We start from the raw sequence: 17,415 nt of genomic DNA, 5'->3' as shown, positions 1-17,415 counted from the left end.
ACTGCTCGTTACTATGGTTTCGAAAAACATAAAAATTGGACAAACAAAACTTTTTATAAATTTTTGTTTAATCTTTAGAGATTTTGTTATTTGCTGTTGAAACTAAAATATACATTTAAAAGAAATAATAAAGCAAATTGAATAATCATGTTCAAACGCGGCAAATTGCATTTTCTTAGCACTAAAGATGATCGCATCAAAGTAATGAATGACCGCATAAACATGACGGAGAAGCATTTGCTGGAAATTTGTGTCAGCTTTGCGGCATGTACGAGAAAAATTGCAAAGTAAGTCAAGGCTAACACCAAACCCTACCCGTCCATACCACAGCCGAGTACTCGTGACTGGGACAAGCCAGATTTATGCAAATTTGGTCAATTCAGCAAGTCTGTCCAAACCATGTAAAGAATGGGATAATAAACTCTGCTCCTGAAATTTTACTATAAAAAATGAACTGATGTAGGTCCTTGTAAGAAATGAATTTGGCGAAAAACACATCTCATCGCAGGTCTCCTGAAACCCACTCAGCTAACACCTCTATGCCTATGGACAAACTCAGTCGAAGTTGTATGCTACCTGGGCCTCCGTTGGTTGAGCTCGACGACCACGATTGAGGAACAAGCCGATCTAGGCAGGGCTGAGTGCCGCCACAACAACACATCCGCTTCCGACACTTACACGTACCCATTTAAGTCTGAAAGTTCGCAGGAATGTTATTTTTTATAGTTTTAATATGAAAAAACTGCGAATCTAACGTCGTTGTAGAAAAAAGTATTCCAGCATTTTATTTGGTTCAATTTCTTTGGAGTGTGCTGCGTTAAATATCAGATATGCGTTAAACTGCTGAGATGCAGGTTATGCTTGAGACATATTTATACCAGTGCCCATTTTATTTTACAGATATCGTGATGCTTTCGACGATTTGGGTCATAAAGTCAAAAATTTCGCTGAAGAGGAAAAAATCAATTATAGTTTAAGTGATAGTCTGAATTCTATTACGACTTCCATAACTATTCAAGCTGATTATATGGACTTGCTGGTGCATCGATTAGAGATGAAGGTATGGATTATAATGAAAATAAAATCTATTCAGTCAGTACAGTAACATTTCGTTTAAAAAAAAGAGAGTCTTAATAAAATTAATTTTAATATCAAACGGTTACTACTAAATTATTTTATATGCAGATTGTAAATGAGTTAAGCCAATTTGAAAACCTTTGCAAAACCACACGGGAAAACTTGCGTGCAGCAACAATTGCACGCGATAAAGAAGTGTTGAAACAACAGCAATTAATGGAAATCAAATCTAAATTTACGGCCAACAATGTGAGTTTAAACAAAAAATTTAAACCCTCTTCAGCAAGTTGCTTAATCCATACTTAAACCTTCAGGCGGCTGCGGATTCTGACCTGTTAAAGGTCAAACTAGAGGTGAATCGCGCCAACAAGGAAATCGATGATATAATCAATAACTTTGAGCAAAGAAAATTAGCTGATTTAAAAGCATTACTAACCAATTTCATACTAATATCCATAAAATACCATACAAAAACACTGGAAGCGCTCTCGGCGAGTTATTATGATGTTTCAAATATTGATGAGCGTGGTGATTTTAGCGAATTTCAAAAGCTAATGAAAACAAAGACAGAACCAGCAACACGAAAGCTAAAGCTGAAGAAAGGAATGAGATCGCAATCGATGGACAGTTTGGATCACGACACGCTTTTGAGCCCTTTAAAAAGACGTAGCAAGCTGACACGCAGCAATAAAAGCTTGTCAGGCAAAACTGATGATGAACAAGAGAACGATAAAGATGACGATGATGATGAGGAAGAGGATAATGATGATGATGAGGTTGTCAGTAACTATGTTACGCAGTTAATTTCTAAGGCAATTTATTTAATTTTTTTCTTGTCTCTTTTAAGGAGGATGAAGTGGCATCTGATGATAACACTAACGATGAAGAAGAGCATAGCGGTACCGTCTCAGATGAAGATGAGCCTACTGAAAGTATTTCCGAAGCAAAACCAGCTGCAGTAGTAAACACGGCTGATGAGAAAAAGACAAAAGAACAAACTAAACACCCATTTCGTGCTATATCCTCAGCGCACGTAAGAACGCAAAGAAAAATGCATGGAAAATCAAAGTAGTTATAAATAGCGTAGATTAAAGATAAACGTACATACATCATACATACTTAATTGGGCAAATGAAATGTAGCTTGCAAAGAAGTAGAATATTGGCCTACGAAATTAACCACTATTGCCATTAAGTTGGCATAACATAACACCACATCATGCATGCTACAGAGAATGGTTAACATCTTATTTTATTTGTAAACTAATTAACTTTACATCTCGCTCAGGTCAACAAGCCTCAAAGTCAGCATAAACCATTCGCTGCGAAGAGTGTCGTTGGTATACCAACTTTACATAAACGTGCCTCTGCCACACATTTTGGCAGCAAAGACCATCAGCTGAAGAGTAACCCTAGCAACATGACTATGACACTAGACGGGCCAAGCAGTCGCTTAGTGACAATTGTTGAATCGAAGAAATGAATATATGTACAGGCATAATTTTAATGCCCAAAATATGCTAATGATATGTTGTAATATTGATTATACAATGGTGGAAGCTCTCATTAATAAATGTTCGAAAAAAAATAAAAAAAATACAAAAACGTATTTTACTTGCATTTTAGGTATCAGTTTCTCTACAAAATTTCATGGCTGTCTTCATTTTTTATTATTTTACTTTTTTAATCTGCATTTAAAAATGATTCGATAGGAATGCACGAGCTTATACAGATACATATGTCTTTCTCATAATGGGATACAGATACCTATGTCTTCTCATAATGGGGAATGTCCTTTATTAGATTAAAAAATAATTACGATTTTTGTTTTGATAAGTAATTAAAAGAACAGCCCACATGTGCATTTATATGGTTTAATATGTATTCTAATTCATTTATTGTTACGTATAATTAATAGTATGAAACAAGTATAACTAAGAAAAATTATTTAAATTTAATAAAATGAACTTAAATACATATTCACTTTTTGCAGTTCATTTCTATTTTTATACGATTTATAATGCTTAAGTTTGATTTCTAATGAAAGTGTCAACATATTCTCGTTTTTTTTTTAAATTGGCAAAGTTTTGTTTTTCGAGTAGGTATGCTCTTTAAAATTATAACTTAATTTAATATTTTATGTTTCATTTGAGCCAATTATTTTACATATTATTATCATTGAATAATGCATTTACATATGTATGTACGTGCAAACTTGGGGGCGTTGACTGAAATGTTCTGTGCATAAATGTTTGTATGTAAGTATATTTGTGATATTCTTGAATAATTTGTAATTCATTAATGTGTCTTAATTACGCCATATCGTTATTGATAAAAGTTACACGAAAAAATTGAGGTTATCATTCCGCTTTTTTACATTCATTTAGCGCTGGCTATTTTATTACGTTTCATTTTGCGTTTTTTATAAAATTGCTTCCTTGTTTTATTGTTTTTATTTTTCCGGTCCCTCGACACCCGCTTGATTCATTAAGTCTGCGATGCTCTTTTCCAAGTCATCTATTCTATTGCCCATATCATCGATGCGTGTGATTATTTGATCCGACATTGTTTGGAATTTGTCTTGCACGTTCTGCAGCAGATTTTGCACCTAGAAATAAGTAGCATATTCAGTGAAGTGGAAAATTTGAAGCTTGCAATTAACAGCATTTCAGGGGTGTGAATACTTTATTACTTTTCCCCGCCCTTTCATTACCAAGGCTTTGACGCTGCTGTTGGTACAAATTTGTATACATTAGCAAAAAGTGGGAGTGGCGTGCACCACGAAAGTGCAGGTTTGCTGCATTGCGCAAGTAAAAGAAACTACATTTTTTCATACAGTAAAAAACAACGATAAGTCTGTAAATAACGCTTTACATTCCAGCCTCGTATTTTATTACAGAACAAAGAAGTTATCTTTGATTACTCACGTAAATAGTCAACTCCTGCATATTCTTCGGATCTGCATTACTGTTCAATGAGTAATTCTGATCCAAATCGCTATCGACGTCATTTTTAAGGTCTGCCATTTTTACGTCGGGTTTTTTCACTTATTTTACGTTTTAAATTTATTTTTTTCTTTATAAAAGTATAAAAATTAACTATTTTCGCAAATTTTCCGCCTTTCCAAAACCAGACACAACAAAATTTCAACAGAAAATGACAGCTGCGAGCAGCTGACAGCTGCATTTTGTTCTTGGCAGTTTTGTTGTTCATGGTTGCCACGGTTATGCGGCACAGGGTGATGCACATGTAAGTAATTGGCAGAAAAGTACATTTTTTGTGACAAATCACAAACTATAAGCGTAGTAATAGTTAATAAGGAACAATTGGAAGTAAACTTAATTTATTTTAATATATATAAATAATGTTATCACTAAGGACCAGTATTTCAGTGCCAGTTTAAACTTAGATTAAATAAACTGAGTTTAAATTGAACAGCTGGCTGACATTTGATTGGCTGATCTTAGTTTAAACCAGCCAGATCGGGCGTTTAAGCTTAGTTTAAACCACGGCCGTGCACTGAAAAACCGGCCCTAAGTGGTTAAAAATGGTCATAAGAAAAAACAATCCACATGTTTACTATCAACATTTAGAAAGTTGAAATGTGGCGCAACAATGTTGCTAGTTCAAGCAACAAGATTAGATGGTCAGCGAATGTTGCTGGAAATGGACGGAGATTGCAGAACCCGCCTCGTAAGATTTCGCTTTGGATGATACTGCCAGTTCGTGTGCGAGCGCCCATAGCAGGTGTAGACCAAGACGCAACCATAAAAGCTTACTCCACTGCATGCGCTCGTCCCTGCAGACTATGAAGAAAGTGGAATGATCGGTGAGAAAGGCTTGGTGTGGAGTTAGTGTGCTTTACGTAGCACATTGCGGCGGGCTCTGTCTCACGCACAATGTGTGCAGGAACAGCGTTTAATTACCGTGCGTTACCGTAAAACCTTCCCAGTTGGCCTTTCGTGTGTTCATGTACGTTCGGTTTTAGGAAATAAGAAAATCGGCTGATCTATCGCTACTACTATAGGTGATGCAAGCGTGAGCACTGGTTGCGGGCTATGGCGGTCACTCGCGACCCAGGTGGTCTCGAAAATCCCGGGATTCTTGGCAAATAATAAAACTATTTTTCTGGACCAATATTGGCTATATTTCTTTTTTTTTATTTCACCATTAATATTTTCTTTATAAATGTCTAGCCATTATACATATAACACCGTGCAATAGTAAATTTTACACACAAAAATCAATAGGGGTATTCTCTGAGTCTTGCAAAGCCCTTGCACGGTGCACGGATTGCACGGTTTGCAAAGCTGTCCCATACGAAAACCGGTTTTTACCGTGCAATCCGTGCAATCTGTGCACCATGCAAGGGCTTTGCAAGACTCAGAGAATACCCCTATTATGTTCGCGAAACCATAGGCCACATATAGTAAAATTGCATTTTTAGTTATTCACTCTGACGTCAGTAATTCAAAACTAATTTAACAAATTCAGTGAAATGTGCTTAGAGAAAGAGTATGGGTATCAAATCAAAGACGAAATTCTGTAGAATTTAAGCGGATTCAATGTTTTGGTGCATAAGGACTGGTAAGCATTGAAAAGTTCCTTTTAAAATTTTATTCTTGAAATTTCGCAATATCTTTTTTTGAAAAACTTACATGTTGAGGGCTTATATAAACTTGATAACATCCACAAATTTCGTCCTTCTGACTTTATCAGTTTAAACAAGTAAGAAAGGCTAAGTTCGGGCGGAGCCGAACATTAAATACCCGGCGCAAGTATTAAATATATGTTTTTTCACCCTTCCGAAACCTTCCGCTAGATGGTAAGCCGAGTTGTAACAATTTTGAGTAAATTAGCGTCCTTCAATTTCGAAATATTGAAGTTTCAAGCATTTCTTAAATTTACCGTTATATGAGAATCGGCCGTTATATTAGTCCGATTTCAATAATTTTCAACGTTTTGCTTACACGTGGCAAGTACAATAACCATACCGAGTTTGGTACAAATTGGTAGAACGGTTACCGGTATACTTATATGTGATCATAAGTGGGCGGTGCCACGCCCATTTTCCAAAATTTTACCATAAACGTATTTCTTGGTAAAGAATTGTTGCAAGCATCAATTTTGAATAAATTAGCTTCAATATTTACTGATTTATCGAAGATTTTGTATTTCTCTAAATTACCGTTATATGGGATGTGGGCGTGGTTATTGTCCGATTTTAAAAATTTTCGGCCATTTGGTATGTTGTGCGAAGGCCAACAACTGTGCCAAGTTTGGAAGAAATTGGTGCAGCGGTTACCAAGATATACACATGTAACCATAAGTGGGCGTGGCTACGCCCATTTTCCAAAAATTTATAATATTCTTATTTTTCGTCTAAAAATTATTGTAAATATCAATTTTGAGTGAATTATCTTCAGTAGTTACTAAAATATCGCAGTTTTCGTATTTCTGGAAATTACCGTTATATGGGAAGTGGGCGTGGTTAAAGTCCGATTTCGCCCATTTTCAATACCAACCTACCTTGGATTAAGGGAAACCTACATACCAAATTTCGTTGAGATATCTCAATTTTTGCTCGAGTTATCGTGTACACGGACAGACGGACAGACGGACAGACGGACAGACGGACAGACGGACGGACAGACAGACATGGCTTAATCGATTTCTTTTTTCATCCTGATCATTTATGTATACATTTGTCTATATCTATCTCGATTCGTTTTGGCTGTTACAAACAACCGTTATGTGAACAAAATTAATATACCCTTGTGCAAAAGTGCGCTCGGGTATAAAAATTACCTATTCGTCCTTGTGAATCGAAAAAATTTTAATTTATTTTTTATTCTAAAGAAGGTTCCTCTTGCATTTGGTACCCACATTTTTATTCTAAATACATTGCACTGAATTTTTTAAATAATTTTTGGAATTGATGTCAGAGAGTAAAAATAAAAACGCCACCTTAAATTAAAAAGTAGATTTCAAACTCATTTACTTATGATTTATTTTATGGTAGGAGAGCATCTCATACAATAAAGAAGCAATTTATTCGATTTAAGTTGTTGAAAAGTAACGAATATCTAAACTAATCCCGTGATTCCGGGATTGTTATAAGGACATCTCGAAAATGCCGGGATCGGAAAAAGCTGCAAAATTAACATCCCTATTATATACATATATTTATGTGAGTGAGTATGAAATTTTTTGAAATAAGAGGTTCTCATCAGTGTTGCCATTTTAGCCGGAGAAATTTCGGTTTAGCCGGCAACTGTTTGTTAGCCGTTTTGTAAAAAAAAAATTGCCGATTTTAGCCGATTTTGATATTTGCCTTGTTTTCTGAAAATTCAAATATATATCTGTCCAAGACTAAGCGATCCAAAATCTGTTAGAAGTGGCTATTAGCCTTATCGCGGAGAACATTTATATGTCAGGTAGGGTTATATAAAACTGGGCCGATTTCGCTTATTTTTATTTTAAACGAATATACATATTTTTTCTAAAGAAGGCCGTAGCGGGACTTTTCTTCATAAAATGTTGGTTATGAATGTCTTAAATTTAAGTGTGAAGTTTTGATCGCAAACTTAGAAAATAACAAATTGTTTCAATGGTTGCTTAACACGCGTTATATATTACAGGTCTTGTCTTCCCAAATAGCGCATATTCAATTCTGCCTTAATTACAAAACACCATTGTTGTCCACGCTTAAAGGTTTAAGGTAAGGGAAAAATTGATATTTTCAAGCACTATGTACACATATGTATGTATTTTTTAAAACAAATTTTTTTTTGCTGAGAACTTATTTAAATTCCAAAAACCGAAGGGCAAATCGAGTTAAAAGAACGAAGACTGAAATGCGTCAAAATGAAAATAAAAGAGCACAAATTTCTATGTAAAGCAAAACTCTCTGGGAAGACAATAGGTTTGTTCGTCGAAAATGCAGCGAGAATCAACACTCAAAATATCAGATAGTAAGAAAAAATACTCCCAATTTCTCTCTCAGGTAGAGAAACTTGCAAATTTCTGCACGAACGCAAATTTGCAGGAATTTGCAAGTTTTTCTGCCAGCTAGTGTCCACGGTTGCATTTCAAACATAAGAAATTTGTAAATAATTTTAGAAATTTTTTCAGAGGGGCAAAAAATAGGATTTACATATAAATTTCTTGTTGATCCGACTTTCTTCAACATAAGTACTTTTCAATTTCTTTGTCGTAGTAACTGTCGGGTTTCCTATATCGACTCTGGTTGAGATTACATTCGGATTACAAATACATAAATAAATTTAACGAACTTGTTTATTCAAATTATCGTTGACGAAAAGTCCAACCATGTGCCACAACATAGGTTTTTCCTAATTGCGAATTGTTGCTGGCAAACGTTATTCCTGTTTGAATTTGCAACTTCTCTCCAAGAACTAGTCTTTTTACTTGTGATTTATTTAAATAAAACATGCGAAATTTAGTTGAAACAGTTTAGCCGTTTTTAGCCGGTTGGTCCAAAAATTACTGGCAACACTGGTACTCATTCAACCACAAAAGATTGCGTATTGCATATATTGCCATGGATACTTGAGCCCGCAGAGTTCCAATGTGCCTGTCAAGCGAAGAAGCGAGATAAATAGCCTAATTAGGCAGTACAACACAAACAAAACAAACAAATATAAACAAATTTATTTATTTGACATTTCTAAATCGGTGACACTTCAATTTCCACCAGAGTGCAGGTATGTATAGATAACGCTATTTCGGCCTTTTCCATAACAATCAACTTATTTATTAGCCGCTAATACCAATACATTTAAAAGGTGGTTTCACGCCGTTAACTATATGCACGTGTTCATACGTGTGACATTTGAGATTTTTCGCTAAGAGGATGTCCTACATACATACGTAATTTACATCATGCATGCACGTACGCATGTATATATATGTATATACATATGTATATATGTATGTATATGGGACGTTCCATGTCAAACGGACCAAAGCTCTGGCCAAAATTCTATGGGGCAGAAATTGACGCAAAGCACTTCAAAAGACCGGTAAATTTATGGAATTGAAATTCAGTATTACATAAATGTTGCCACCCTAAGAAGATGCCATGTCTGTAAATGCATAAAAAAATTTGTAATTCAGTTTGTTAAAACAGTTGTCAGTTGTTATTTCAATTCGGATTCTAATATACTTAGGGTCGATGATCATGAATATAGCATCACAAATTCGATACTCAAAATGGCGGTAGATTTTTTTAAAATCTATCGAACTCACTTAGAATTATTTATTCGACATTTATCGGGTTCGCTGATTACGAATCTGAAGTAAGGTTGTTGGCAAAATTCAAAATGGCGGACCCAATAGGGCGGACAAAATCAATTGGATTCGCTTAAAATTTTACAATTGTGGGTTCTTAAGGTCGCTGATTTTAAAATAAGATTTTAAAAATTCTGATTCCACATGGGATCCGCCATTTATAACGGAAAAATTGGAAGCGAACGTAAGTACATAAATGTCGTATGAGCTACCCAGACGCCATGTACGTACGTTCGATTTTAGCTTTTCCGTGAAAAATGGTAGATCCAATATTGATCCAGCATTTTGAATTTTTAAAATCCGATTTCTGATTCATAATTTGCAGCGACCTTGGGAGCCCCAGTTGCAAAATTTAAAGCGAAATCAATCGATTTTGAGTTTTTTTGTCCGCCATAATGGGTCCGCCATTTTGAATTTTTCCAATCTGACTTCAAAGTCGTCATAAACGACTCCGACATCTCCAGAGTAAAGAATTCTAAATGAATTCGACTTTTTTTTTAATCTTCCGCCATTTTGAATACCGAAATTCTGATGCTATATTCGTCAGCAGCGATCCCAAAAATATAATAACTGACAATTGCTTTAACAAACTGAATGACAAATATATTTACGCATTTACAGACATGACGTGTTCTATGGGTCGCAGCATTTACGTAATACTGAATTTTCATTTCTGCCACATTTTATTTGATGCACTATAAATTTACAAATCTTTAAACTTGCCTTTCATTAATTCCTATCGCATAGAATTTGAGAAGAGCTTTGATCCGTTTGACATGGAACGTTCCATATACATACATACATATGTACATATATCTAAGGATCTATGCATGTATGTGTATGCAAGATGTATTTTTCTTTAAGCTTAAATCCGATGCTATTTATAATGGTAACATAAGGGCTTCGACCTACCCACGCAACATTCCACATATGGACATATGTACATATGTATGTAGGGATGTATATATGCACATGTATCCAACAATATGAGATTACCTGAGTTAGAATGTGGGGAGTTGGCATGGTGATATACATATATAGTACATACTTTTATATGTTTATAAGTACATTAGGCATATGACTTTTTTTAAATGAAATGTGCATACATACCTATGTTGAGATGACGGAAAACCGAAAAAATTACGTTTCCATCAAAATTAAAAAAAGAAAACATAAAAAAAGGAAACTTCCATATCAACCGAATTATGACTTATGAATTGTTTTCTAAATTTTTATTTCGTTTTGTTTTATTTTAATTTCACAAATTTTTTAATAAAAATATAGCTTACACAACAATAAAAAACATATAACTCAAAGTTTCAAACCTTCAAACAAATTTAAAAAATTCCTAAAACTTTCAGTAAAATTTAAAATATTTTAATCATTTTATTTTTTATTTTTTGAATCTTAGTATAATAAAGTGCAAGTTTGAAGTGGACACAAAATGCCATTGACGTTTGATAATGTTTGCTTGTTGACGGTGTTGCAAATTTTCTTCCATATGAAATAGCATATGAATAACAAAAAGTGCATACTTGAAATTTTACTAAAAATTCTGAATAAAATGTGTGAAATTTTGTTAATTTTTGTAAAATGTTGAAAATTTTGATTTATATGGTTTTTGTTAGGTACTGAGCCAGTATGCCATTATTAATATGTTCTTTCAAAAAAATAACATAATTTTCTAAATAAATTAACATTATTATGAAAGAGTGAGAAAAGCATTACTATACGATTTTCATCAACACTTGTTGTTGTTGTAGCAGCATACAAGTTCTCCAAAGAGTTTTAGGGGAGTGTTGCTGTAGTGACAGTGGTTGGTCGTTCCGGTTACGTAGACCGGACTGTCGTGGGAACGATTTTCATCAATATTCATGTACATATACATATATATATACGGAAAGTTCCAACTCAACGCAATAAAAAAAACTAAAAAAAAATAAGAAAACAGTATTTGATCGCAGTCATTATTCGGTTGACAAGGAAATTTCCATGTATGCATGTTTTTTCGAGTAAACATTTTTTTCCGAACTCTGTGCCGGAGCTTTTTTAAAAGCTTTTATTTAAATGTATAAATGTTTGTATGTGTGTTATGGGCGAATCTTGCAATCAATTTTTAACCAAATTCCGGATGACCTCGAGAATTGAAAATTAACAGTTGGCTCAGAACCCAATGACAATGCAATACGAAAGATGATTTCATCCGATAGGCAGCAGTCGAGATATTTCGTAAACCAGTATTTATGGTCCGATTTCGTTCATATTTAGGAAGCTTGTTTTTTATACTTTGGTTACTTTTAACTTATGTATTTACCAAATTTTGTTAATTTTTCATCATTCCTCATCTTCTGCTTACAGATATATTTTATTTTAGATTATTAGTCATATGCCTAATATACATTTGTACATAATATGTTCTAGCAATGTGGATATGAGTTTTGTTTTATGGGCGTTAAATCTTTGAGTTGTAAGTTGGCACCTAGTCGACATAAAATACCCGTTCAACGTGACCCTTAACTTACATATCCGATTAGTATTGTTTACTAATATAAATGGTTTTGTTCTTTATTGGGTTTATACAGTGAGCACACACACGTGTCTGTGAGTACTTTTGTGTGTACATACATATGTATGTATGTATATATAAAAAATTTACCTGATGAAACCAAGACTATAAGGAAAACGAATATGCGAATCAAATTAATTCGATTTAAACATTCCATTGGATAGTTTGGAAAATAAGTTAATTTGTCGCAAAGAAAATAAAATATTGAAGGTTTCACTTACATAAAGGTAACATAAACGCGACAAAAATGGTACATATTCGTATGGTTTGGCTGGCAAAAGGTTGCACAAAGAAAAAAAGAATGGAATTTAAATTTCTAAATTTCATGGAAGCGTAACCGTTTCGACATTCTACTGTATGTTGTGTGTACGCCTTTAAGATAAGTGTGGAGAAATCTCTCCTCTCTCAATTATGTTTACACGGTAGAGCAACTCTAGGAGATATTCACTCTAGGTAGAGTCAAAATACAGAAATCTCAAGTTTCCTCTATCACTTACTCTACAAGCTGTGTACACGGCATGATAAAAATATAGTAAGGTAGAACCGCTGAGAGTTACTTTTAAAATTCTTGACGTTTCCAAACATTTTAATTTTTAAATTTACTCACAAACTCACACACACATTTTCATTTTCAATCTCAAGCAACAACAATTTCGAACAATTTCAATTTTTTATTTTCACTTTTATATGATTTTAAAATGTTGGCAAACTTCAAAAAAAAATCATGGCCGACAAATTGAGAGAACGGTTCTACCTTGCTATGTTTTTATCATGGTACACGGTATACCAAGGTTTTCAGAGCTACATCAACTATGAGATAGTTTACAAAAAAAAAACAAACAAAATGAATTTAAAGCAGGAGCCAAAAACAACTGTTATCTCGAATTTACAAATTGAAACGTCGCCCCAAAGCGAATGTATACAAGGTGGTTTTACTCGAACTCGCCGCGGTCCTCCTGAATGTTAAAATTATGTGTTTGTTGTATTTTGGGGTACTTCTCGCCGTTATTGAGCGTATAACACGATGTAGAAAATAAAGGTGGCGCCAGCTGCGAACCGCTAACCTTTCGTCGATTTGATAGTATTCACCTATTCGCTGATGCCATAAAACACTTTTTCACACTAGGTATGAAAATAAAATTTTTAAATTGTACTTACTGGCCGAAAAAAATTTTACCTAAAAGTGGATAAATTTTCCTAAAAATTAAATAAGTATGAATTTTTATACGAATACATTTTTGCTAGTGGGGTGGAAACCTCTCCTTTCTTTACCGTGTCTACTTTTCAAACAATCTTTGCTATTAAAAATTTCCTTTAAAGGAACTTCTCCTAGCAGTTCCAGCCAATATCTTATAGCTATTTAGGCCTGTTTGCGTACGCAATATCCAGTAAAACTTGCAAGAAATTGGCAAAAGAGGGGAACTTGCACGATTTACTGGATAAATTTTTAGTAATAGGTGCCAGTAAGAAAAAACAGCTGATGGCATGATGCTTAGTGCAATTCACACTAACAAAAGAATTGTTTAAGCCCCACAAGTTGCAATTGACAAAATAAACCTATTTAAATATATAGTAAGATGGGAAATACTCCATTTCTTAGAAAATTGCTTCGGAAAATGACAAATTAATCAGCTGTTCATATTACTGGCACCAAATAGCACCAAAAATTCTATCAAAAACAGTTGCAACATTTGTCGCACCAAAATTTGTTTCCATATTTGTTGGCCTGTGTTATTTTTAAAAATATTTTTCCTCAAGCTTATCAATACATCAGAGGTTAAAAGTTAACGATTCATCACATCTTCGTTGCAAACCCTTCTTGAAAATTGTCCGTAGACTACGTTGAAAAAAAAAAATGAATTTATAGAGCTAGATTTTCCGACTATTGGCCAACTAGATTTTGGATTCAGACCACTGTGCGCCATATGGTACTGCCACTGTGAATTCGGGTATAAAAAGCTAAAAGCATCACTTTACTATGATTGAGCTCTAAGCCAATGACCTTTAAACTTTTTTTTTTTTTGAAAGAAACAACCTTTAGAAATATTGCTCTACTTAACACCAGTTTCTGGACATGCTAACATAATATACAATTTTAGTTTAAAAAAAAAAATCTAAACTTAACTTTACACACAAGCATACATATTTCATTCAAAACGACAACCAGCTTTGAATCTCAAATCAGTTCCATGCCATAATCCCGTAATTGCCATTTTCCCACAAAGTGTTAACAAACAAAGCATTATAACTTCGATGGAAAATTGCGATTTTATTGCACAAAAATACGTTGCATTTAATTTTAATTGGAAGTTAGTGACCACAGGAAAAGTTATGCGCCAGCAAAATGTGAATATTGCACGGTTAGTCAATTACGAAATCCTATTATTACACATAATTTAACAGAAACCATAGAAAGTAGAGCGCATAGTAAACCGAAAACCACCCCCACAAAAAAAAAACAACAACAAAAAGCCAAAAGAACAGCATGAACGGCAAGAGCACGCTCAGCTACAACAAAAACGTACATAAATAGTTCCAAAATTCGAATATTCAAGGCACACTTGCCTGCCACGTTCAACATTCAGCTACATATTTTAAATTGTCTGCCACTATCAATATGACATGGGCGTTCTTCTCCGCATTGTCATTTTTGTTTTTGTTGCCCTTGTTGTTGTTGTATTGCAGTAGCAATCGCTGTAGATGGTCGAATAAAAGCTCACCTGAAATTAAATTGACAGGAATGACAAAGCGTGACAGCAGCGCAACGTTTCAGTGAAAGATAAATCGTTGGTGGCGGGCGCTAACTTGCCGGCCCTCTGTATGGAGATGGGTTCAATGAAGGCAGGCAGCATCATCGCCTATAATTGTCTGCAAACTTGCTCAGCAGTTGTTGAGTGAAAGCGCTAGCCGTTGGCACTGACGACATCGCATCATTGTTTGGTTAGTTGGTAGTCCTTAAAATGGAATTCTTAGCATGGCGTTGGAAAATTACCCGATCAACATGGCTGCGAAAAGGGTAGAAATGTAATGTAAGTATATATGTATTAGCTCTGTGCGTCACTCTTTTGTTTAACTTTCAACATCCTTGAGTTGTGACAAGTCTGAACAAGTACAAGTAAAGTATAACTTGTTAATTTTCTTAATTTTGTGTTTGATGGTAAGCTGTAGGGCTATAATTTGCATGTAATTACTTTGACTAGGAGATGTAACCACATTAAAAGTGGCAACTTCTGTACATTCTACAACTTTTTATTTCCATGTGCATATGTACTTATGTATCTATTTACTCATTAGACCGCACTAGCTCAAAAGCAAAAAAAAAAACAAAGTTTGCATAGTGAACTATTTTGTGATTTAAGAGATTATCGGGATTCTCGCGACTTATCGATATAATAATCGATATTTTTATCGGTTTTGTTATCGATACTTTTATCGGATGTGCTATCGAATTTTTTATCGATATTGTTATCAATTTTGCTATCGGTATCCTCGGAACTTATCGACATAATTGATATTTTTATCGATTTCGTAATCGACATTTTCAACGATTTTTTTATCGTATTTTTTATAGATTTTGTTATTGGTTTTGTTATCGATATTGTTATAGATTTTGTTATCGATATTTTTGTCGAATTTGTTATCGATATTTTTTATCTATTTTGTTATCGATACTGCTACCGATTTTAATATCGATTATTTATCGAATTATCGATATTCCTACCGATTTTGTTATCGTTTACTTATCGATTCTGTAGTCGATATTTTTTTATATTTTTTTTTTTTTTTATAGATTTTGTTATCGATATTTTTGTTGATTTTGTTACCGATATTTTTATCAATTTTTTAAGCGATTTTTGTGATCGATTTTGGTATCGATCACTTGTCGATTTTGTTATAGATATTTTTATCGATTTTCTAATCGCTTTTGCTACCAATATTATTATCCATTTTGCTATCGCAATTTTTATCGAGTTGCTCATCGATTTTGTTATCGATATTTTTATCCATTTTGTTATCGATATTTTTATCGGTATTTTGTTGGGTGTTACGGTCGATTTTGTTATCGATAGAGGGAAGAAAAAACAGAATAACATTAGTAAATGTTATTAGAACGAACAGGGGTAGAGGTAGGGATCTAGATATAGACAAGTAATTTTGAAGCAAAAAACATATATATATATATATGTTTCATGATCCAACCAGATTAGTATGGGACCACCTCTGAGACACTACTTTTCCGATGCAAAAAGAATTATCGCAATCGGTTGACGTGGTCCAAAGTTATGCGGTAACATACATAAAAAACAAACAAAAAAAAACCTCCTCCTTTTTGGGAAGTCGGTTAAAAAGACAAAAAATATAACCTTAAGCAAAAGCAGATCTATGTATGTATGTATATTGGTTATGAGACAAAATAGATATGTAACGTAAGTTTCACTTCTCCAGTGTGGCCCAGGTGCACTTACTTTTTTTGTTTACTTGTTTTCATTAAAAAAAAAAAAACAGAAAATCTTGAATGGTTAATGAAATTTCTACTACTAACTACTACTACTAAGCCATTTGAAAAGTGGTGAAGGCACCGTTTATGAGACATTCCATGTAAGATATTTAGTACAAAAAATAAAAATAAGAGATTGGCTCTTACGCAATTTGTTAGTGTTTTGCTGAGCTTCTCCCACCGATTTGTGACGTGCGCCTTGTTTTACGCCGACTCCGAATGGCGATTGTATTTTTATGAGATGCTATTTTTCATGGTGGAAAACACTCAGAGGTTTGCCATTGCCTGCCGATGGTGACCGATATTAGAAAAAAATCTTTTTTTCTATATTTTTTTGCGATGTTGCTTTGACCAGGGCTTTAACCACCTATACCCTGCGGAGTGGAAGTGTGCACTGCTTACCACTACACCACAGCGGCCGCCATTGTTAATTATTGTTTATTAATATTATTAAGTTTGCAAAATTGTAGACAAAGTTGACAGAATGCATTTACTTAATATGCTGTTATACCGTACAAATGAGACTTAAATGCGAATTTACATACATACATATTTATGCCGCAAGCAATATTATTAAATCATTAATTGAACAGAGACAACCAGACGACAGGCCATACATAGCGTATGAGTAACAAAAACAATGCGCATTGAGCTGAAAATAAAACATTTTTCTTTTTGCTTAATCCAATATAAATTTACCCCCAAGGAATATATAATGCTGTGCCACATTAAAAACGAATTAATGACGAAGAAGATTTACTTGAAGGTTCAAAAAGTGGCAATGAAGAAAATAAAATAAAATTGGGAAATCGGAACGGATATGCTGGCTTGCGAATAAGGAAAACATAAGGAAATGACACATTTGATGCAGACAAAAAGGCGGCAATGAGCTCAGCAACAAAAGAGGAAATAATTATGTGGGTATGTATGTAGGTGCCGCTTCCGCTTGATTTCCGTTTTTT

The 17,415-nt window shown here is 34.1% G+C and overlaps 2 protein-coding genes across 4 annotated transcripts; one reads left to right on the top strand and one right to left on the bottom strand.

The window, feature by feature from the left end:
- Fam92 (CBY1 interacting BAR domain containing protein Fam92) lies at positions 1-2,828 on the top strand. 3 transcript variants are annotated; one of them, XM_017622257.1, is made up of 6 exons: positions 1-287; positions 901-1,060; positions 1,186-1,326; positions 1,392-1,853; positions 1,925-2,110; positions 2,365-2,828. In XM_017622257.1, exons 1-6 carry the CDS (start codon positions 148-150, stop codon positions 2,557-2,559), a joined length of 1,284 nt encoding a protein of 427 aa, XP_017477746.1. In that variant the 5' UTR covers positions 1-147; the 3' UTR covers positions 2,560-2,828. The 3 variants fall into 3 exon arrangements, with proteins under 3 accessions (XP_017477746.1, XP_017477738.1, XP_017477754.1); XM_017622249.1 differs by having other exon boundaries at positions 1,392-1,856; XM_017622265.1 differs by having other exon boundaries at positions 1,392-1,856; positions 1,925-2,589.
- Positions 2,829-2,936: 108 nt separating this feature from the next.
- Positions 2,937-4,258, bottom strand: LOC108367618 (heat shock factor-binding protein 1). Its single transcript, XM_017622276.1, has 2 exons — positions 4,004-4,258; positions 2,937-3,684 (listed from the first exon to the last, which is right to left on the bottom strand). The coding sequence occupies exons 1-2, from the start codon at positions 4,100-4,102 to the stop codon at positions 3,529-3,531; spliced, it is 255 nt and encodes an 84-aa protein (XP_017477765.1). The 5' UTR covers positions 4,103-4,258; the 3' UTR covers positions 2,937-3,528.
- Between the last annotated feature and the right edge of the window lie 13,157 nt (positions 4,259-17,415).

This window comes from Rhagoletis zephyria, unplaced genomic scaffold (assembly GCF_001687245.7).
Source record: "Rhagoletis zephyria isolate East Lansing unplaced genomic scaffold, Rhagoletis_zephyria_1.1 Rzeph_scaffold_00047, whole genome shotgun sequence".
Lineage (NCBI taxonomy): Eukaryota > Metazoa > Arthropoda > Insecta > Diptera > Tephritidae > Rhagoletis > Rhagoletis zephyria.
This window is presented reverse-complemented; position numbering and strand designations above follow the sequence as displayed.

Bases quoted from the DNA above. Each gene is read 5' to 3' on its own strand.
- Fam92 (XM_017622249.1), top strand. From the start codon at position 148: ATGTTCAAACGCGGCAAATTGCATTTTCTTAGCACTAAAGATGATCGC. The intron at 288-900 runs GTAAGTCAAGGC...TTTATTTTACAG, and splicing joins TGTACGAGAAAAATTGCAAA to ATATCGTGATGCTTTCGACG. The intron at 2,111-2,364 runs GTAAGAACGCAA...CATCTCGCTCAG, and splicing joins GTGCTATATCCTCAGCGCAC to GTCAACAAGCCTCAAAGTCA.
- LOC108367618 (XM_017622276.1), bottom strand. From the start codon at position 4,102: ATGGCAGACCTTAAAAATGACGTCGATAGCGATTTGGATCAGAATTAC. The intron at 3,685-4,003 runs GTGAGTAATCAA...ACTTATTTCTAG, and splicing joins TGCAGGAGTTGACTATTTAC to GTGCAAAATCTGCTGCAGAA.